The following is an 18,181-nucleotide window of genomic DNA, read 5'->3' as shown; positions in this document are numbered from 1 at the left end:
GAGAAATCTATAATTGAAAAATACATGGTTTATTACGATCAGTGATCTGTATTTAAAAGAACCAACAGTTGTTCTTCATGACTTTGTTTGAAAAGAAATACCAGGTGTTCCTCCTATGGTACTTTACCTTCCTTAAACAACAAAAAAAAGTTCACTGGAAAGGATATCATAGGCCAAAGGCACTTGTTTTCCTACCTCACAAATATTAAATGAGTAAAAAAAAAAAAGTATGTACATCCTAAATATAATTTATTAAAATACTAGCCCTGTGTTTTTCTTCAGTGATGCTTCTTAATCTATCTGTAAACAACTCGATCACTGAAAAATGTTAGTCCTTTTTTTCACTTAAAGGAAGCAAGCTGCTCTGCAGCTGGCTTTTTGGACCAGCTACTGGGTACCTATGTAACTCTGTATCTCATATAATTGAGTTCCAGTGCATTTATGGAATTTTTTTTCTTTTTCTTTTTTTTTTTTTCAAAAACAAGATTTTGTAAGAATCCCAGGTCTTTTGAACCCAGGTCTTACTCATTTTATATAAAAAAAATCAACTCAAACTGTGATAACACATAAAGATCAAGTGTAGCTAAATTGATTTAACATCCACCTATAGGAAGGATGAGGAATTAAGTGCAACATGAAATCCAGCGTATTAGATTAGAGAAAAGCCGCATGGTCTCAGTTTAAATTCCTTGTGGTGAAGCAGTGCCCCCTGATGTCCAGCGAGCTACCTGGAAATCTACATTCTTCTAGATATTGTTGAACAAGTCATGCAACCTTCAAAAACGGCAGTTAACAGCATGCAAAGCTGAGAAACAGTTAAATCCACTATATCATGCAGAGGATTTAGAGTCAGGTAAAGTTCTGTTTCCTTATTGTCGCTGTCTTCAGGCATCAACCTTTCCACGTTGGTGTTTTTTCATGATGTTTCCAAGTTGAATCCTTGAGTCATCCCCATCTCAACAATCCTGCCTCAGTCTGTAGAGTCCCGCGAGGAAGGAAAGGTGAAGTTGCAGACTTTCTCACAACTTCGGTTTCCTCAGAGTCTAAGCCAAGGTTACGCAGCTGGTCTGTATCAGAGCAGAGTCCTGGGTCCTGGGAGCTAGGGGACAGTGAAGTAGGGGTTCCAGAGTCACAGTACCTGTTGAATAACTTGATTGTAACAGATATTTAAGAGTGAAAAGAAAAAAAAAATTGTAGTATTTCGGTGCAGAGCCACCAGCTCAAAAAAATATTTTAGAAAGGGGAGAGCTACAGGAAAAAACCCATAAAAACCCCTGGAAAGCTCTGAGTGGATAAACCTCTACATTGTAAGCCGCTTTTTATTGATTAGCCAAGGAATACAAATGTGAAGATGTAAAAATGAAGAATGCGTGCAATTCACAATTATCATTGCGGTTTTATGTTTTGCAGTAGGGCAAAAAAATGGCAGAGGCTTGTTTCCTAGTCTGAATGGTTTAGATGGTTATATGGAAGTTTCTGTAGCTTATCCTTTCTTTGTTGACCACAGGTATCAAATGAATGGTAATTAATTGAAGACTGCTTTGAGTTCCTTAAATGAAAAATATTATGCAAAAATAAAGAACAATTTAACGCAGGGTAACTCAACCTGAACACATGTATATGAAGAAAGAACCTCAAAGAAAGAGACTTTTGCCCAACTGAGGTATTCGGTATTATCTCCGCCCCCCTGCCAAGTTTCCCAATTTCAGCCTGTTCCATACAGAGCTGTTGTTAGTTCATACGTTTACCACTTGGTATGTTTTTTCTCTCTAGAGTACACGATCAGAAACTTGATATGACCTTTCCCTGAATATGTCCGCTAACTCAGAGCACCTAAATAAAGATATCTAAATAAAGATATCTAGCAAATTATTAATAAAAGATGAGGAAGGAGCAAAAAGGCCTCTCTTCTCATTACTGTAACACATGAGACCAGTTACACTTTAACTGGCCTGTGCAGGTGGAAACAATGAAATTGGGTGTATTTCTCGCCGTCCTCATGGAATAAATCTTTAGCTCTTATGACAAAAGACGGTAAGAATTCACACTGAATCATACTAGCAAAGGGATTTTTCCATCCTTGTTAATACATTTCAATAGACTGCCTGAGACTAATTGCGTACTACTACATGCATTAATTGCTCCTGGGGAAAAGCAACAAGGTGTATCGCACCTGTATTTTTAACGATCTTTAAAGTTAGGTATGCCCTCTCCCTCGCGCCCCGGGCCGTCACCCTGGGGAGATGTTTTAGGGAACCTTTACAGGGTCGCGGGGCAGCCGAGAGACTCACGTTTGGGGACGGCTCAGGGCGGAGCGGAGAAGCCGCGGCCCCGCCGGCAGCGCTGCAGCGGCAGGGGGCGCCCTCCACCTTGCCAGCCCCCTCCCTCTTCCCGCCTCGCGCCCGGCCCGCGGCACGGCGCGCGCCCCCTCACGCCAAACGCTCCCCGGGGGCGGGAGGCTGAAGCGGCGGCGGGGTAAAGAGACGTGTCCCGCTGCCGGCACACCCAGGGTGACCGGACACGCCGGTTTCGGGGCTCACCTCGTCTCGCGTGGGAAAGCGATGACGCGAGACACCCCCGCGCGGCCCGACCCTCTGCGGGTACCGGCCGGGTGCCTGACGAGGGTCGCGTCACCGCACGGAGCTACGACGTCAGCTCAGAGCTCTCTAGACCCATGAAGTCAGCGTGCCGCGCTTTTCGCGTCAAAGGCAGCAGGCCCCGGCCCCGGCCCCGGCCCCGGCCCCGGCCCCGGCCCCGGCCCCGGGTGACCGCCCAGCCCACGCTCACCTGCCCGCCCGCCTAGCAACAGCCGTGCCCTTCTCTGATTGGCTGACGGGCCCGGGCCGGGCTCCGCGGGAGCCGCGCAGACCAGCGCCCCCAGGCGGCAGGAGGAGGATAGGGGAGGTAAGAGTGCCCCGCCGTCCGATTGGCTGAGGCGGCTGCCTCGCGCGTTCCGATTGGCTGCGAGAGGCGCCATCTCCAGCGGCGCGGCGTGGGGGGGCTGCGCCGTGGGGCGGCGGCGGGAGGGAAAGGCTGAGGGGAGCGGCCTGGGGTGGGCTGAGGCAGGGCAGGGCCGGCCGGGGCCGCCCGCGGGCTGCCGGCCCACTTGCTGGGGACCGAAAGGGCGTAATCGCATCCACACGTGAGGGGCTTTTGGTTTTGTTTGGGTTTTGCGTTTTGTTTGCTTGTTTGTTTTTAATGTGGCAGCTAACTAGGAGCTGGAGAGGCAGGTATGCTGCTGTGATCCGGCCTCAGACAGCCCTGTGCTCTGTGGAGGGACGTACTGAAGAAGTAAATGCATTTGCTTCTGTCTAAAAATACATTTCCTCCCACTTTCTTTGGTACCGTCTTAATTTTTACAGTTACAAACACCTCAGGTTTGTTTCCTTGGTTATGCCTCCAGGGTATGTCCTACTTGAGGGATAAGTTTTTATTCCCACTGGCTATAACCGAATGTTAGAAAAAGTAAGAGCTCAAGACTTTAGTTTTAATGTTACACAGCTTAATAATGGTTCTGTAGTATTAATTCTATTAATGTTCTTTTAAAAATACACAACCACAAATTGGAGAGGAGGAATGGAGCCTTGTTGGTAGATCTAAGTAAGTGTGTAGGGCTATGAGGATCTGACAAACAGCACCTTTTTCTGGAAAGGATTTGTTTCCATTTTTCAAAATTTTGAATGGAAAAAGAAAGATTGAAGGCTCCTGCTGCTGAAAAAGAGCTTTATCAAATTAGAACTAAATTAAAGAAATCTACATAGTTGGCTTAGGGCATGAGACTTAGCTAATTAGTACTGATACAATTAATTTTTATATCACCTGACATACAAGCTCTACTTGAAACGCTTCATTTGAACAAAAGAAATCCAGAGAACTATTGCTCAAGCTGACTCTTTTTGTGGTTAATGTTGTCTTCTTTTTTAACAGGAACCTTCACTCACCAAAATGAGACACAATCTGCTGTGTCAGACACCTCCCACTGTCACTGTTCATATAAAATCGAGTGCATCCCGATCACATCAACAAAAAAAACTGATTAGACTAAAGCGGCCTACTTTTAAAGACCATGAAGAAAATTGTGAGAAAAAGGTTCCTAGTCATAAATACAAATGTCCAAAGGGACCGTGTCTAGTTATTCAGCGTCAGGAAATGACAGCTTTCTTTAAATTATTTGGTAGGTTAATAATGATAGATTGTATTGATTGGACAGTAGAAAACTATTAAGCGAGTATGTTTTCTAGACTCAATAATTTTGGGAGTGCTGTTTATATAGATACTAATGGCCATATCTTCGTCTAAACATATTCTGTTGTTACATTTTAGTGTATAAATATTTAATGCTGAAGTTAAAAAAAGTGCTGCCAAACTGATGAAAAGTATCTTTTTAAATTACAAATGAAACCAAGGTGGTATGATACTTCCTTTTATGTTCGTTTCCCTTTCCTTTCTATTTTCTCTTATATTTCAACAAATACATGTCAAACGGTGTACATCTTGTTTTACACAAGGATTAAAAACAGCTGGACTCCCAGTCTTAGAAACATGTTATTTATTGTGGGAATAAACATTTAGGGGGAGAAGTGGAATGGGAAGAAAATCTGAGGAGTTGTAGCATCTCTTTTGCATTTGTGTCTCTTTCATATGAAGTTTTGTATTTATTTAATTTAGCGAAGAGATTAAGTAATAGTGGAAGATTACACTTGGTTTTTATTTGAACCTCGAAAACAGGAGTGATTCAGAGTTTGTGGTGATCCTATTACAGTACGTGTTCACAGACAGTGATGCACTGACCATAAATAATTAAGCAAGTATTGCCCTATAAAGGCTGTCGGGTAATCAGGGTGCAGAGATCTCAGTAGTCTGTGGTTCATCAGAAGTAACGGTATGCTGTTAGATGGAACCACTGAACGTAGGAAGAAGTTACGTAAATAGAAAAAATACTGGTGATATTTCACCTTCACTTGCTATTCACTTGAGAATGAGTGACATGCAGTCACTAGATTTTCCACCTTGCCTTTCTGGTGGCTTGTCTTCTTTCATCACTTAAGTTTTTTCATACCTAATCTCTTTCTCCCCTCGGTTTCTCTGTTCTCTACTGCTGGGTCTAGCTGCTTTCTTTTTGTTTGGTTTAATAAAAGGACCACCTGTTACTTACTTACAAATACTTTCTAACAAAAACAATTTTGGTGTTTGAAATGCTACAAGTTTCTTTTGTTGCAGATGATGATCTAATCCAAGACTTCCTTTGGATGGACTGTTGCTGTAAAATTGCAGACAAGGTAAGTGTGTTTCTGCTTTTAATCGCTCGATACTGTAATGCAAATACAGACCATATTTTTTTTCTAATATGTTCGTATGGAAGCTTCAAGAAACTCAATTTATGCTTTCCTCATTGTTAAAAATGACCAAAATATCTTGGTGCGAGATAAATGTGCGAAGCATTTGAGGAAATTATATACTGAAATAATATATTGATACTTCATTTTACATTTTAAAACAGTATCTCTTGGCAATGACTTTCGTTTATTTCAAGAGGGCTAACTTCACAATAAATGAGCATACCAGAATCAATTTCTTTGTCGCTCTGTAAGTACTTTTAAATTATCTGCTTTTATTAGCATAAACTTTGCATTATTTTATTCCTTTGTTTATGCCACTGACAATTATGATATACAATGAGACTTCTTTAATGAGTGTGTAGTTGTTTGGGTTCTACATGAAGTATAGAAACAGAATCTACATACTATATATAAAGAGTGCAAATTCAACATTCTTCCTCTGATGACCACCTGTGTGGAACAAGCTTGAACAGCAGTGAGGGGACATTTGTGTTGGTGTTGTGCCAAACTGTAAATCTGTGAACTTTTTCAAGCATCACAAGAAATATACGCAGGACAATACGTGGCTCCATACACGTGGCTCACGCTTCCTGTTATAAGCCCCTATTTTATATCTTTGCCAGCCTTTAAGTCATTTGTACTCAAATGTTTTATCATGATACGCACCTTGGGAGTAACTTCTTATTAAAGTCTCTGTCAACATGATTTAAGTCAACTGTAAAAATGTTGCTAGAGAGTTTCTGAGAATTTTTTTTGAACAGTTCTAAAATTTCTACACTTCGAAACAGAGGTGCAGTCAGGAATCTGTCTTTACCAAGCCTATGTAATCTCTCCCTGTTTGGCCATGCCTACCGAGTGATTCAGGACTTTCTTTCATAGCGTTGTGGTACTCAGGTCATCTTTTTCTCTAACAGCGCTTCTCAGATGCTCTGATTTGCACACTAGTGTGGGGGGAAAGATGGCTGTTTCTTCCACTGTAAATGGTACACTGGGTGGCATCCTCGGAGGAGGAAGCCGTCTGAAGGGAGACAAGCCAGGCCAGAAAGAGCGAGAGGATTAGAAAGGGACAAAGGGTCTGGTCAGACTGGGGCTAGAGGGAATATTTGGGTTAGCAACAAGTGAGAAAATTGGGGAGGAGACTAAAAGTCATAATTTTTTCAGGTATGATTTACAGGAGGTTAGTATCAGGTGGATCCAGAGGAAGGAAGTATTTTCCTGTTGTCTGAGAAGACGATCCCGAACCAAAGGTAGCACGTAGTGAAGGAAGGGAGAAATAGGGACATTAAGAAAATCATTTAAGGTTTTCATTTATACATGAAAGTAGACCTGTATTTAGTTGTTTGCCACTAATTTAATGCGAGCAACAGAATTTTCCAAGAATAGTTAAAATCCATGAAGTAGAAAATGTGAAGTTTAAGGTTTCATAAGGTAGTTTTAAGCTTTACTTAGACAATCAGTCAGAAACTCTTCATTTTAGTGCAAGGGTATCTTGCCAGTTTGGAGAAAGCTGTCAGGATACGTTAGTTTTGCATCTACTCATTTAGGAGACTCTAGGGTAAAGGAATTTTTATAATAGCTTAAGTTTTTATTTACCCAAAGGATACATGTGGAACATTCTGACTAAGAAAATACTGCATGCATGAGAGAAGGCTGTATTTTGTTAGCAGTTTTTCTCACGATACTAGGAAAAAGAACTACTTCAATATTATGTCTTTTAATGTTTGAAATCATACTAATACGGTGATTTAAGACTGAACAGCATTTACAGACACAAACGTATATATGTTTGAAGGTATCTTGCAAATACAGTTGAAGAAGACGATGAAGAATCAAAGTATGACATTTTCCCATGGGCTCTGGGAAAAGCCTGGAGAAAGCTCTTCCCTGATTTCTTAAAGTTAAGAGATCAACTGTGGAGTAGAATTGACTACAGGGCTGTTGTAAGCAGACGCTGCTGTGAAGAGGTAGGGAGGGTTTTAATATTGTAGATGCTGACAATACAATTAATACCCGCTAACAGTCTAGGTCTACACAAATCATTTCTTCCCTGAAGTGTGGAAACAAGCCATGGGAAAGAAAAGATGCAGCTAAAATGTAATGGTCCCTTCAACCTCCGCGATTTTTTTTTCTTCTGCATTTAAAATACATTCTTTGAAACTGTTCTTTTAAGGTAAACTAGAATATTTTACATTGCACTGCTGTTAAAAGTGAAGTTCTTATTGACTAGAATCTTTCTGCTTTATGCAAATATTTTTATTTAAAATTTACCATTGGTTGTTTCACTTCACTTTAGAAATAATTTTGTGTGTTTGCTTTAGAAATTGTAAGTTTGTACACAAGTAAAACCTTCAAATAAAAATCCCAGCACCTCAGGTGACATTTTAATCCCCTTCAAAATTAATAGTGTAACTCAAATTGACTTTTTAAGGTAAGGGCTTTCACTGCATTTAAAAAAACCCTCAGGACACACTTCTAACATTCTCTACTATTAATGCAGTGTTACAATGTTTTTCAAACATCTTAGGAGGGGGGAAAAGGCATTCCTCACTTTTCAGGTAGAATGTATTTGCCTGGAAAAGCCCTGTCACATTGTAAGAACATAGTGTTTACTACAGCTGGTGGAAAAGAAAATCTCATTTACTCCAGAATCCCACGTGCGAGGAGCAAGGCAAGTGCAGAACGCTTTCCCCAGCGTACCCGCCCGGCTTCCAGCGGCCAGCGGTTCAGTGACGTTGTGACCCAGAAGAGCTAGCTGATGTTCAGTAGTTAGTAAAAGACGCCATCTTCAGTCCAACGTACAGAGCACAAGCTGTGCTTTGTGATTATTCGGAGTATACAAAGCTGTAAACTCACTCTTGTGTTTCCACATCTGGTTCATGACTGGTTCACTTACTGGTGCCTAAGTTAGCAAACTTTCTAGTGAGACAGAAAATAGACGATACCCGTTTCAAGCTACGTAGTATTCATTCTCTGCCATACATGAACTGGATCCCTCGTTTTCAGCTGTATGTTTTCCCGTTATTTTTACCGTCTCTGATGTAATGGCTGTTCCGATAGGTGATGGCTATTGCTCCAGCACATTACATATGGCAGCGAGAACGTTCTATGCACCACAGCGGAGCTGTGAGAAACTACGATGATGAGCTACAGCTGCCCCGAGGACCTAGTGCCACTCCTACAGACTGCTCGCTTTGTGGTAAGAAAGGAAGATTTGTACGACTAGGATTATCGTCATCTTCCTCCTCATCTACTGGAACTTTGGAGATGATGGAAATACGTTCATCCCAGAATTCGAAGGACACCTTTCCAACTGAAAAAATGCTTGTTGACTCTCATTATTATTATGGCCAAGGTATGCTTTAATACTGCAAATAACTTTAAATTGGTTTAGGCAACTGAGGCCATATTTGCCCTTTAGGCTACTGTAGGGACTACTGTGTCCTTCTCAGTATGACGAGATGTGGTCTCTGTGCGTTAGTAGCGATCCCTATTACAAATGCAGTTACCTCAGCAGAACTGTGCTTTTGCTGCCATAGTTTCACATCTTGTCTCTTGACTGCCTGGCAGTAACAACTGCTTTATATTCTGAGTCTCTTCAAATTACTTTTATATACTACAGTAGATTGTGGGCTGCATTCCAGTCTATTTAGGCATTTATTACTGTTCTTGCATTGGAAATTAAATTGAGAATCCTATTTTAAACATTTAGGATTGGCTCAAAGAAACAGTAAAAATAATGATATGTGTCACGTGGTTAAAAGAGCGTGCGTTACCCGAGTTAAAGTGCTCTTGTTGAGAGCGCTGTTTTTAGAGAGGGCAGGCTGCTCAGTTGCTGTCATCGGTTTGGACATACATAAAATCACAATTCACATTTTTCTTTAAGTGTATCTAATTGTTGACAGAGTTTATACAAGACTTCCTTTTAAGATTGGAGTACGAGCAGAAAAGAAGACGAGTTTATTGTGAAAATTGTTTTATGTAATTGAATCTTTGCACATTAATCTACTCAAAAGAGCCTTCTGAGCCTTTGTATGAGAAACCTCCATTACACACAGCAGTTATGGGGCAAACACTCGTCGTTTAATTTTTTATTAAGAGGGGAACACACTTGAGCTGTAAAATTCCTGGGGGAGCTGTACAAGGCCTTCTTCTGCAAAGATACTTTCATGTGCCTAACCACTGCAGAGTTCTTAGAGCTATAAATAACTGTAGCCCTGTATTAAATAAGTATACTATTTTTTATTTGCATATGTCCTCACTAATATCCAAATTTTCACTATTATAGTAGGATTGTTATTGCTTTTGACAGCTTCAGTACAACTGTGATTCTCAAGGCATCCCCCAACTTTGACAATTTTAGCATTTGAATCTTCCTTGAGCTACGGAAGAAGTCAGGTGGCTACAACATGTCATTTAATACATTTAAGGGGTTAAACATCACCATGTGTTTATGTGGAGACTAACGTGAGACCCCTAAAAGACTTAATTTTAAATCTATTTTTACTTGAGGGAGCTTTGATCCATTATTTTCCTAATAACTTTTTTCTCCTCATTTCTGGTAGACTGTCAGAGCCTGTCCAGCAAGAGGAGAGGAGGCAGCACCTTGAACAAAGACAAATCCATGGATTGGTTTGCAAGCCATGAAGAATGAAATACACCTCATGAGACAGAAACAAAGATGTTGCTCTGGGGAACAGTCTGCGTTGTATCGCAACACCATACCCGATGATTCTGTTAAAACTTTTCCCTCTAAATCGTATGTGGGATTTCAAACTTTATATGCAGTAGAAATCAAAGCAGTCATTACTTAGGAGTTAGACAACTTGCAAAACGTAGCAGCTACTTTGTAACGTTTTATTTTATTCTGGTACAACACTCAAAGGAGCAGCTAGTATCTTGGCAGCATCAAGAAAGCAGTGGTCGAAACTTTCTCAGCTTGGTAAGGAATGCTGATTAAAAAAAACAAAACAAGTTACTACTTCAGTATTTCAATATACAATGATTAGTCTATTATTACAAGTTTTATGATATAGTAACCGGTCAAATGCTAGTACAAAAAATAGTATTTTTGAAAATAAAATACCACTAAACATTTAAGATAAAAAAAAATTTTCCAAGTGTCTCACCTGAATGAGCATCCTGCCAATAAGATGGTCTAGCAACGTAAGGCACGGAGCAGTATGTTTCAGGGTCGTCACAAAGCAATTCTGTGAGAAATAAATTTTTTTTAATTCCTTCCAACAAGTCTAAAACAGACACGCAAACCAGAGTTGCCCATGGATTATTCTTCCTTGACATATTTTCATTTTCTTTTTGCTTCTGTTAAAGCGCTTTGTTGTCCCCTATCAGTACATTCTTTGCTCTACTACGGATTTTGCAAACCTATACTAGTGTGAGGCATCTTTTTTGGATTTGCCAGAACAGCAGGATTCCAAACCAGAGCACACTGAACCTTTCTTCCGTGGAATCCTTAAGCCCATCAGGGTCCTCTAAAGCAGCAACAGGATGAGTATAGAGGACTGAATTTTATTAAAAAATGAAAATTTGAAAACAGTAGAAGGGCAGTCATTCTTTATTTGCAGATTGCAATTTATTTTCTATTTAGTCTAGATTTTTTGTAAGGTATTGAAATTTAAATAACCATTAATATATATCCTTTTTCAAACCTGACAAGGTCTAGGCTGTCCAGAAGCTTGTCATCTCTTCACAACAAATCTCAGGTGACCTAAGAAAAAAATACTGCCTGTTCCTACAAACTTTGCCTTCATTCTATCCTTGGATTATCAAATTGCAGTAACAGGATATCCCATCAGCAATTAATGTTCTTACCATTGTATTCACTTTCTTTAAGGACAACTTGATCCTGAATGTGGATGTTTTCATATTCCTTTTGAGGTGGTTCTTCAATACTTTCTTGAGCTCCCACCATCTGGCTTAATTTGCAATTCTTCATTTTAGCAGGGAGTACCAACCAATTTCGGTGAGTCACCTCAACGATCCTTTCACACAAAAAAGGGAGCTTGCAGGTCCGTATTCTGTCTAAAAGGTCAATAACCTGTGTGATGCTTTTGAAGAAATGCAAAGGATAAAGTAGTATTTTGAAAACTCAAATCATACACTGTTAGTCTCAATTCTACCGCCTTTGTCACACTCTTTACCTTTGAAGTTACACGAGTCCTTCAATTTTCGGGTAGAGGAGCTAGCAACCTGGCTACTGACCTGGCCCACAGTATGGTTATTTTGAGGATGTCATTAAGTGCAAACTGCCGCTGACCATACCGAGAGTGTTCCCAAAGTAAAGGCGAAAGGATTTGGCCAAGTGTAATTTATACTGAGTGCAACTCCCTAAAAAAAATTACACGGGGGGGTGTGTGTGTGTGTGTTTCGTTAAACATTTAAAATATACATGCAGCATTAATGAAAAGATGTTTGATTTTGTAACAATGTTAGGTGTTGCCTGAATAAATGCGTTAAGCACCAGAAGTAAATACTTACTTTGCTAAATAGACAGCGCACACACCACCCTGCTTCAGACTCGGGTGTACAACAGGCAGAGCAGACTGAGGGTTAAGCATATCCAGAACTATCTGCAAGAGAAACATACATGTTTTCCTGGTAAATATTAATGTATCTATCAATTTTTTTCTGTAACAACAATGCTTGAAAAAACAATGGCTATATATGGAAGACGAATGCATCTGACAGCAGTGTGTAATCACAAACCAGTGTTATTACTGCCTCTCAAAACCTTAGAGAAACCTGAGGTCCACACATATACAAAACAAAGTCCTTGCTACTTCCAAATGAATTTCTATTAAACCAGCAAGTAGCATTTCACCAACACAATAGTCCTGTGTTAATGTTAAACCTCCTACTAATTAAATCCCATAATGTTGACAGGAATAAAACCTTTTTGAAGACCACATTTACTAGCACCTTCAACTATCTAGCTTTCGAATGTAAAAAAAACAATGTTCAGGTGCATCTTTATCGTGGTAAGATCACACTACGGTCTCAACGTCTAACTTGCTGTTTGTTTCAAGATTTAGAAAACTTCTGTCTTTGCCAATTTATCCATCTTCTGCTAGAAAACTATTCAAACTGCAGAACAGTGGGATATGCAATAATAGCTGATCCTTCCTATAGATTGTTAAAAGTTTTTAAAAATGATATATTTATACTATATCTTTTATTTCTTTGCTCAAACCGTTGAACACAATTGTTTAATGCGTTAATGTAAGTAGTTTGTCTGCTTTACATGCAAGGGCGGTTAACATCCAGCTGTTTTCCCCAGCATGCCTTCCTTTACAGAATCTGGACATAAAAAGCAGGACAGGAGAGCAAGAGCATTCCTTACTCTAAGCCTTAGTTACATTGCGTGTTCTACATAGCTGATAGCAAAATGTTTACATATTTATATTTTCAATAAGCTTATGTATTTTTCTTAAATTTAATGTTTGAAATATATGCCTTAGTCGGATACAAAAATAGCTGTTTCTCCAAAATACAAGAAAGTAAGTTTGTCTTTGCGTACAAGACAGCAGTGATTAATTGTAGTATTTCTATACTGCAGCGATATTGCTCTTTCAGTTGGGAACCTGTAACTGAAACCTTGAAAATACTTGTAATCTGAAAAAAAAAAGTCACAATGTTTCTTTTGCTGATGAAGATCCGATTGTTTTTTCTCATGTTAAACTAGATATGGGAATCCCATTGTGAGTGTGAGCACTAGAGGTTTTAATTTATGCAGTAAAGATAAGTGTCGAATGGGAAGACTTTTTGGACTTACTGCATCAAGTGTTACAGATTTCATATCTGCAGCAGCTGTTGAAATGTCTTTAAGAATGAAATCCACGTTATCTGGCCACTCTTCCATATGTCCTATTTCCCACGCAGCACGCCACTGCCTGTAATTCTTCTTAGCTAAATTATGATGATCATCTCTGATTTCGTAACTTATAACACGTCCTTTGGGCCCAACTGAAAACAAACAAAAGACGCTAGACTTAGTACTTTCCCCAACCCGCGATAAAGAATTCAGAAAAAAGTAGTGTAGTAAATAACAGAAGTACACCTTTAAATCTCAGCTTCACTTTAGGAAATAATGACATATGAAACAATCAATTACAGTTTATTTTTTCTTTACATTTAAAACAAATATAGGCAGATAAAGCCCTGGGTTAGCCCTTTCACAGACTGAAGTCCATCGATGTGCAGGTGGAATAAAGCCCAGTTAGAGTAGTACAAACTGTTCCAAAGACATCCTCCTGCAGTAACTCCTGCAGCAGAAGGGGAGTTGCGCCTCTGTGGCCCTGCCAACCTCTGGTTCTCCTGCTACGGCTACCGGAGGTGCCAGCTGAGAAAGCTGCAGCACAGGTCACTGCTCACAGGTGCTCTAAAGCTGACAGCCAGCCACTGCTTCTGTTGTTAGTAGGGTTTGAAACAGCTGGATTTAAATTTTTTTTTGACAATCTGTGTTTTTACAAAGGTTTGCTGTTTGCCATGCGTAGTTCTTTCTCCACCCATCCCTTCTGAGGGCTGGGGAGGGGCTAAGAAAACCCCCACGCCTGCTCACTGGTCTCAGCCCCATAGATAAGTCCTCAGGCATACTCTTCAGTTTACACAGGCTTGTGTTGTTTTCCTGTTGCTGTTTGTAACTGTGATAAATTATTTTATTACTTGCTTTAAGGATAAATTTGCTATCCTGAAATTTACCATGTGAGTCCAATACCCAGTGTTCTTCATAAAGGAAGCACTACCAGGCTGTCCAGACCAAGACAGCAGGCTGTGCGTTGCTCTATTATTCTATCCTTGTACCACTCAATTTCTCAAACCTATCACACCATTAGCTTCTCCTTACTACTTTTTAATGGGCCAAGGCAGCTTTCAGCAATCAGCAGCTCATCAAGTGAGGCTCAGTGACTTTTTAAGCCATTTTAAGCTCCTTCCCTCACCTGTGTGATCCCACTGTGAATCCATTCAGAAAACGGAATGGAAGAGGGATGGGTTTCCCGACAGTCTCTCCCTGATCTAGCTCACCCTGGATCAGACAGAGGCCAGAGCCAACAGGTAAGGAGGGAGAGTTTCAGCAGTGTCGCCTTTGATCACCTTATGCAGTCGTAGAATCGCAGCACCAACTCCTTATTACTCAAGATTATCAGTCTGGAAATACTGGAAGAATAAAATTGTTCACACTGGGATCAGTCTTTTTCCTGTCTCTGCTCATTCCAAAAATTTCCTACATTTTGAAACTGACTTCTGGAAAAATAAGGACAACTAGTTAAAATAGCTAGGCAAAACTCTTCATTATTGTGAAGCTGCAGTATGTCAAGTTTGCATACATCATATTTTCCAGTTCTCAAAGACCTTAAAGTCATGGCAAATGCCACATTCTTAACACAGTTTTAACTTTGTCCTGGTGCATGTCAGCAGTTACTGGGAAAGATTAAAGAAGGAATGGAAAACAAAACATTAACTGAGAGTAACACAAAGAGAGGAGATGAACGAAATCTGTTAGATCAATGAGAATGTGGGAAATTAAATACTTCCATGGACCTTGGTAATGTGTCCGCTAGATTTAAATTCCAGCCCTTACCTGCGTAGCAGCTATTTTTCTTGTTGGGTAGCACTGTATTAAATGGTGGCAAAATTAGGAAAGAGAAAACTGGATCTATTTCTGGGTTGGCACAAAATTGTGTAAGCTGTGACTAACGCTGTTTGCATTTGCTGCTGACTGAAGTTCAATAAATTTGAAAATAACAACACAATCTCACACTGTTTTCCCTCTCCTCAAGACAGAGCTGAACTGGCACACAAGGACTGCTTTCCTCCCATGGCTAGGGTTAACAGCCTGCTGATGCCAAGGATTTTGCTGACTTGGCACGGTTACAACTAAATTAATGTAAGCGATCAGAAGGAACCTATGGGACAAGACTGAAAAAGAAGAGAAATAATCTCTAAGTCTGGGTGTGCCTGTGTGAAATGGCCGCAGCAGACCGAATACCCAAGGCAGAAAAGAATCTGCTATATTTAGCAAAAGCTAACCTTTGCCTTCGCCAGCATCAGGTATTCAATCTCCTTCTTTGGATTTAGGGTCTGCCTGTAGGGGAAGACAGGAAAAGCGAATGACTCCTACTTTCCCTCTCTCCAAATGCATCTCTAGAAAGAGAGGTGCTGACTTCCGCCTTCTGTTTCGTCAGCCTCTAGCTCCCAAGACAGCAATGGCTGCTTTGAGGATAATTCCACACCAGCTTCAAAATCCCATCATGGAACTACAAAAAAAACCCCTCGTTTATTGCAGAAAGATGATCAGAAGGAACTAAGGAATAGCAGTAGGAAGCAGAAAGAGGGAGGGGGAGCAGAGGTGCAACTGCTGACCTCAAAACCTGGGCTGAACGTATACCAAGACCACGTGCAGCTGAGTGAACTCAGGCAGCATTTAATGGCTGATCATTAAATTAAGCATTTTCAACTGAATTAGTATGCCAGGTGGAGGTGACTGCAGCTAAAACAAAGGAATAAGAAGAACAAACTGCTCTGTTCGTCTCAGTAGGGGACCCTCCAGATTCCCTTTGCTGCTGCTTCTTGCATGCCCCCATTGATTTTAAGCTCCTGATGGATCTCAGCACTCAAATTTGTACCATTCACCGAGTGTAACTGTTCCCAATTCCTCATGTTATCCTCAGCAGTATGACCTGGCATCCCAGAGCGGGGCTGGACCAACAGCACTGGTAACATACTTGCTGAATACTGAACTTCTCAGAAAAAATGCTTCTAAAAAGCCTCATATTGTTATTCTGGAACATGTGCCAAGGGACCGCAGATATACAGCGTTGTTATGTGGGAGAGTAAGAAAAAACTAATTTGCTGCCCTTGTTATTTAATAGGTTATTTAACGGTCTTGAACAAAAAGAGTAGCTGATCTGTTCAGTTTGTCTCCCTTACAAGAGTGTAAGATGAGGCATCACCGCCCACAGATACGTGGCTGGCTGTAAGCGGGAGTGTTGAAACGTTTTCTGTCTTGAACTGTGGAATGCTACAGAGTACAACAACAAAGGCAGCCCAAACCGCAAACATTTTACACGGAGAGCATAGTCTATAATGCTGCTTTTTAACCAACGTTGAAAGAGTAAAAAAGAAATGCTGGGCTTCCACAGACGCTCAGGATACAGGGGTGTTTCTCAGGTTCAGTGACCACGGCTGGCACCCTCAGGTATTCAGTTACTGTGATGGTGGGGTGCCCACAAACACTGACTTTGAACATAAACCTTAGGATGTGCAATTCGTGCTTTTCTGCTGTATCAGTTCAAGATGATCCATGATGAGGTTCCTGCCTTTACCCTCAAAAGTCCTTTAATATTGCAGAGAAGGGCAGTATTCTGCAGCAGCAGAAATACATTAAAAAATAATTTGAAAACCAAATTCCAATGGTGCTTTCTTTTTCAGGTGTGTAAAAAAGCAATTACAGCAAACAACTGTGGGGCTTTTGTTTCCTTTCCTTAACGAAGTTGTTCTATCAGGAGCCCATAAATCAAATTACTCTGAAATGTGGTCCACTAGCAGGATACCTACAGACGAGATGAAGTTTAAGGGTGAGGTTTCACCCTCACTCACATTGCTGAGCTCAAAGGCTCTCTACCTTTTAGAGCACTGAGACCTAGATCAAACCAGGCTACCTGTAATGTGAAAAAATAACAGGGCGCATCCACATAAGCGTTTTCACTGGTACCCAGCACTCTGATTAACCATGTGGCCCATCGAAATAAGGAAAAGGAAACTGAGAAAGGCAAGAGATTAGAGAGAGTCTAGTACGGTTAAGCCAAAGCCAACAATAGTGATGGCTGAAGCTCAGCTTTCTGCAGGGCCTTTGGTAACCCTTTGTACTACGGCCCTCAAAATACAGTCAAAACGGTTTGCAGGCCCCGCACTAGCTCTGGCACAGATGTAATTTTCCTTTAAGTCAACAAACTATACATAAACGTGTGAGGGGCAGCAAAACTTACAAGAACTGACCATAAGCATTTGGTCAAAAGAAAGGCAACGTGCGGTAAGGGAACTGCGCTGCTTCTACATTGTCTAAAACCAGGTTCTCACCTGCTCTTGACAGAAACAAGCTCATAGCACCAGACCCGCTGCCAGTTTCTAAAACGGTGTCTCCCGGGTGGATATCCATCATCATTAATATAGCACTCACATCCTGCGGGTGAGGAGAACACGGCACATTACTGGTCTCGGAAACTACGGGTGAGACTCGGCCAGCGGCCCTCCCAGTCACCAGCCAGTACCTTGGGGTAGGCGATGGTGGGCCCCCGCGGCATCAGCAACACGTACTCCTCCAACGAGGGCCGCCTCAGCAGCAGCCGCGCCCCGGCCGAGGCACGCAGCACCTGCCCGGGCAGCTGCCCGATGATGTCGCGGTGGGGCAGAAGGCCGCCGGGGCTGGCCAACACCGACCCCGCCGCCAACCGACACAACAGCTTCAGCGTCGTGTTGTGCTTCCTCCGCATCTCCGCCAGAGCCAACTCTCCGTCGCGGAAAGGGCCGGGACGCGCTCCCGCCGCCTCAGGAGGCACCTGAGGGGCGGCCGCCTCCTGCTTCTCCTCAGGAGGAGTCTGAGGGGGAGTCTGAGGGGGAGCCTGTGCGGCTGCCGCGCACCGTCCCACCGCCGCCGCTTCCTCCGGCGGCAGCAGCCGCCTCACCCGCTCCAGCGGCGACAGCGACGTCTCCCACGCCCGCCTCCGAGGCCTCCCGCCGGGGGCCGCCCCATCGCCGGAGGAGAGGGCGGAGGAGGCGGCCCGCCGCAGCCCGCGCCAGGCCCTCATGAGGGGCAAGGCGGGAAGAGA

General features: G+C 41.9%; 2 protein-coding genes across 2 annotated transcripts; one reads left to right on the top strand and one right to left on the bottom strand.

Moving 5' to 3' along the window:
• The first annotated feature begins 3,945 nt into the window (after window positions 1–3,945).
• SPDYA (speedy/RINGO cell cycle regulator family member A) lies at window positions 3,946–10,060 on the top strand. The gene is made up of 6 exons (XM_009808834.2): window positions 3,946–4,174; window positions 5,221–5,279; window positions 5,501–5,586; window positions 7,132–7,303; window positions 8,397–8,691; window positions 9,902–10,060. The coding sequence occupies exons 1-6, from the start codon at window positions 3,946–3,948 to the stop codon at window positions 9,988–9,990; spliced, it is 930 nt and encodes a 309-aa protein (XP_009807136.1). The 3' UTR covers window positions 9,991–10,060.
• A 119-nt stretch (window positions 10,061–10,179) lies between these two features.
• TRMT61B (tRNA methyltransferase 61B) lies at window positions 10,180–18,160 on the bottom strand. Its single transcript, XM_059835347.1, has 7 exons — window positions 17,624–18,160; window positions 17,433–17,535; window positions 13,129–13,319; window positions 11,835–11,926; window positions 11,169–11,404; window positions 10,466–10,546; window positions 10,180–10,288 (listed from the first exon to the last, which is right to left on the bottom strand). The coding sequence occupies exons 1-7, from the start codon at window positions 18,158–18,160 to the stop codon at window positions 10,245–10,247; spliced, it is 1,284 nt and encodes a 427-aa protein (XP_059691330.1). The 3' UTR covers window positions 10,180–10,244.
• Window positions 18,161–18,181: the final 21 nt, after the last annotated feature.

Source organism: Gavia stellata, chromosome 2 (assembly GCF_030936135.1).
Source record: "Gavia stellata isolate bGavSte3 chromosome 2, bGavSte3.hap2, whole genome shotgun sequence".
NCBI classification, from domain to species: Eukaryota; Metazoa; Chordata; class Aves; order Gaviiformes; family Gaviidae; genus Gavia; species Gavia stellata.
Note: the sequence above shows the minus strand (reverse complement) of the source record. Positions and strands in the feature narration are given on the sequence as shown.